Source organism: Austrofundulus limnaeus, unplaced genomic scaffold, assembly GCF_001266775.1.
Source record: "Austrofundulus limnaeus strain Quisiro unplaced genomic scaffold, Austrofundulus_limnaeus-1.0 Scaffold361, whole genome shotgun sequence".
Taxonomy (NCBI): Eukaryota; Metazoa; Chordata; class Actinopteri; order Cyprinodontiformes; family Rivulidae; genus Austrofundulus; species Austrofundulus limnaeus.
The window spans coordinates 38094-41323 of record NW_013952763.1 but is presented as its reverse complement, the minus strand read 5'-3'; the positions used below and the strand labels follow the sequence as shown (position 1 = coordinate 41323).

Below are 3230 nucleotides of genomic sequence, written 5' to 3'. Positions count from 1 at the left end.
TATTTTTAAACTTTTAGTTTAAAACTTTTAGTTTTAAACTAAAAATGTTTAAACTTTTAGTTAAAAACTAAACAGCCTACAGTATTTTTACAGTCTTTATTTTACAGTTAAAATAAATGTTTATCAAATAAAGTCTAATGTTACAACTAATCAGGGATCCCTTTAAATATGAATGCGTTCAAGTTAGGTGATGGGCTAACTTTTCATTGAGAGTCAATCTGTCTGATGAAAGAATTGTTTTATTCAACATTTTTGTTCTAAACATATATTTTTAGAAATAGCTTACATTTATAAGTGTCTTTGTAAGAGAAGCACTGTGTTTAAAGTATGCCACTGATAAATTTGTATCTGTGGGCATGATTGCAAATCCCAACATCTTTATAAAGAATTGGGACACTCTTTTCACAAAATGTAGATATAATATATTTATTGTTTCTTCTTTCTGTGTTCAGCCCCTCTGAATAAAAGGCTACTTTCAGCTAACTCGTCAGAGGTGAGTATTTCTCTGCTTTAGTTTTGGTTCTAATGCCTGAATATTCCCCACCTCACACAGACATCATCACTCCCAATGGGCTCAATGTGAAGAAGTTCTCTGCTATGCACGAGTTTCAAAACCTCCATGCTCAGAGCAAGAGTCGCATTCAGGAGTTCATCAGGGGACACTTCTATGGGTAAACAGGAAACAACAGTGGAACAGGTTYATGATGTGGTGGTAAAATTGTAGTTGCTGCGCTAATCTCAGTTTGTCTCTGCCATCAGGCACCTCGACTTCAACCTGGACAAGTGTTTGTTCCTCTTTATAGCTGGAAGGTACGAATTCTCCAACAAAGGAGCCRACATCTTTCTGGAGGCTTTAGCCAGACTCAACTATCTGCTGAGGGTAAGTGTGTGAAGCGGAGCTACCAAGTGTCCGGACRTGTTTTAGACGTCCTAAAATATCAGCTGAAAAAGCTCTACATGTCGCACAGGTCAACCACAGTGACGTGACCGTTATAGCTTTCTTCATCATGCCAGCTCGGACAAACAACTTCAATGTGGAGACCTTAAAGGGCCAGGCAGTCAGGAAGCAGCTCTGGTAAAGTTTATTTTTTAATTAGMTGCTGTGAATGTAGCTGAGTGAAAAGGCTTGTTGTTATTATTAAAGCTTGTTTCTATTTTCTTTACTGTTGTCTGCAGGGATACTGCTCATACTGTGAAGGAGCGCTTTGGAAAGAAACTCTATGAGTCACTACTAGTGTAAGTTAACCACTTGATTCTACCTGAAGAGATTATTATAATGTGGAATAATCCCCTTGGATTACAGAAATCTAAGTTAATAACCAACGTTTTCAAGTTTTTCTTTTGTATTACGCCATTTCTTTCCAAAAATGCTGCTTTATCTGTGTTTTCTATTAGCGGGCAGCTGCCAGATGTGTCAAAGATGCTGGACAAAGAGGATTTCACCATCATGAAGCGTGCCATCTTTGCCACTCAGAGGCAGAGCCAGCCTCCGGTCTGCACCCACAACATGCTGGAGGACAGCAGCGACCCCATCCTTAACAGTGTCCGCCGCATCGGCCTTTTCAACAGCTCTGCTGACCGAGTCAAGGTACAACAGGAGCCAAGAAGTATCAGCCCTGACACCACTTGTCATAGTTATTTCAAGTCTGCAGGAATTACCCAGTTTATTGCTTATAGTATTCTAGTGGGAGCTCAGTTCTGAATCACTTCTCCTTCCTCAGATTATCTTCCATCCAGAGTTCCTCTCATCTACCTCCCCTCTGCTTCCCATGGACTATGAGGAGTTCGTCAGAGGTTGCCACCTTGGTGTCTTCCCTTCTTACTATGAGCCTTGGGGCTACACACCAGGTAAGATGTGAACACAGATGCATATATGGACTTGTATCATGGAAGAGTTTGTTTGTTTATTTATTTGATTGATTGATTGATTGATTGATTGGTTGTGTGAAGAATCAATTAGCAGGGTAAGAGCACAGTTTTGCTCAAAATATTGCATTGCACACAACATTATGTGCATGTCTTGCTGGTGCATCTGTGACCAAGACAGGAAGTMTTTGTGATATATCAAGAGCCACAATATCCAKGGTAATGTCAGCATACCACCAAGGACGAACCACATCCAACAGGATTAACTGTAGACGCAAGAGGAAGCTGTCTGAAAGGGATGTTCAGGTGCTAACCCTGGATTGTATCCAAAAAACATAAAACCACGGCTGCTCAAATCATGGCAGAATTAAATGTGCACCTCAACTCACCTGTTTCCACCAGAACTGTCCGTCGGGAGCTCCACAGGGTCAATATACACGGCCGGGCTGCTATAGCCAAACCTTTGGTCACTCGTGCCAAASGTTAGTTTCAGTGGTGTAAGGAGCACAAATCTTTGGCTGTGGACAATGTGGAACATGTCCTGTTCTCTGATGAGTCCACCTTTTAATGTTTTCCTCACATCCATGAGAGTTACAGTGAGGACAACCAGACTGTTGCATGCCCAAAGTGAAGTTTGGGGGTGGATCAATGATGGTTTGGGCTGCCATATGATGGCATTCCCTTGGCCCAATGCTTGTTCTAGATGGGCGTGTCACTGCCAAGGACTACCGAACCATTTTGGAGGACCATGAGCATCCAATGGTTCAAAAATTGTATCCTGAAGGCGGTGCCGTGTATCAGGTTGACAATGCACCAAAACACACAGCAAGACTGGTGAAAGATTAGTTTGATGAACATGAAAGTGAAGTTGAACACCTCCCAGGGTCTGCACAGTCATCAGATCTAAATATTATTGAGCCAGGGGCGGCTGTGGTGTAGTGGTAGAGCAGCTGGCTTGGGACCCGAAAGTCTTAGGTTCGACTCCCCGCCATACCCACATGTCGTGGTGTCCTTGAGCAAGACACCTAACCCTCACTGCTCCCCGGGCAGCCTCACATGGCTGCCCGCTGCTCCACTTGGGTGTGGATGGGTTAAATGCAGAGCACAATTTCGTCATTGTGTGGAAACATACACTGATGACAAATAAAGCACCTTTACCTTTACCAGTTTGGGGTGTTTTGGAGGAGCGAGTCAAGAAACATTTTCCTCCACCAGCATCATGTAGTGACCTGGCCTTGGGGTGCTGCCGGGTTCCGGGGCGTGGACGGCTGGGGGGGGTGCACTTGTTTGTTGGCGGTGTGGTGGGGTGGTCATGGGTGTGGCGGGGGGCTGGCCGGGCGTCCTGGTGCGGCCCTGGCCGGGCC

General features: G+C 44.1%; 1 protein-coding gene across 1 annotated transcript in view; it reads left to right on the top strand.

Annotated features, from left to right (window-relative positions):
• LOC106528136 (glycogen [starch] synthase, muscle) overlaps positions 1–1848 on the top strand; it is a gene marked incomplete at its 3' end in the record, with an annotated part of 8280 nt that extends 6432 nt beyond the window's left edge. The window contains 6 exon segments of the mRNA XM_014023221.1: positions 554–671; positions 760–880; positions 969–1075; positions 1177–1236; positions 1396–1588; positions 1722–1848. Of these exon segments, the coding sequence (XP_013878675.1) occupies positions 554–671; positions 760–880; positions 969–1075; positions 1177–1236; positions 1396–1588; positions 1722–1848 (726 nt within the window).
• Positions 1849–3230: the final 1382 nt, after the last annotated feature.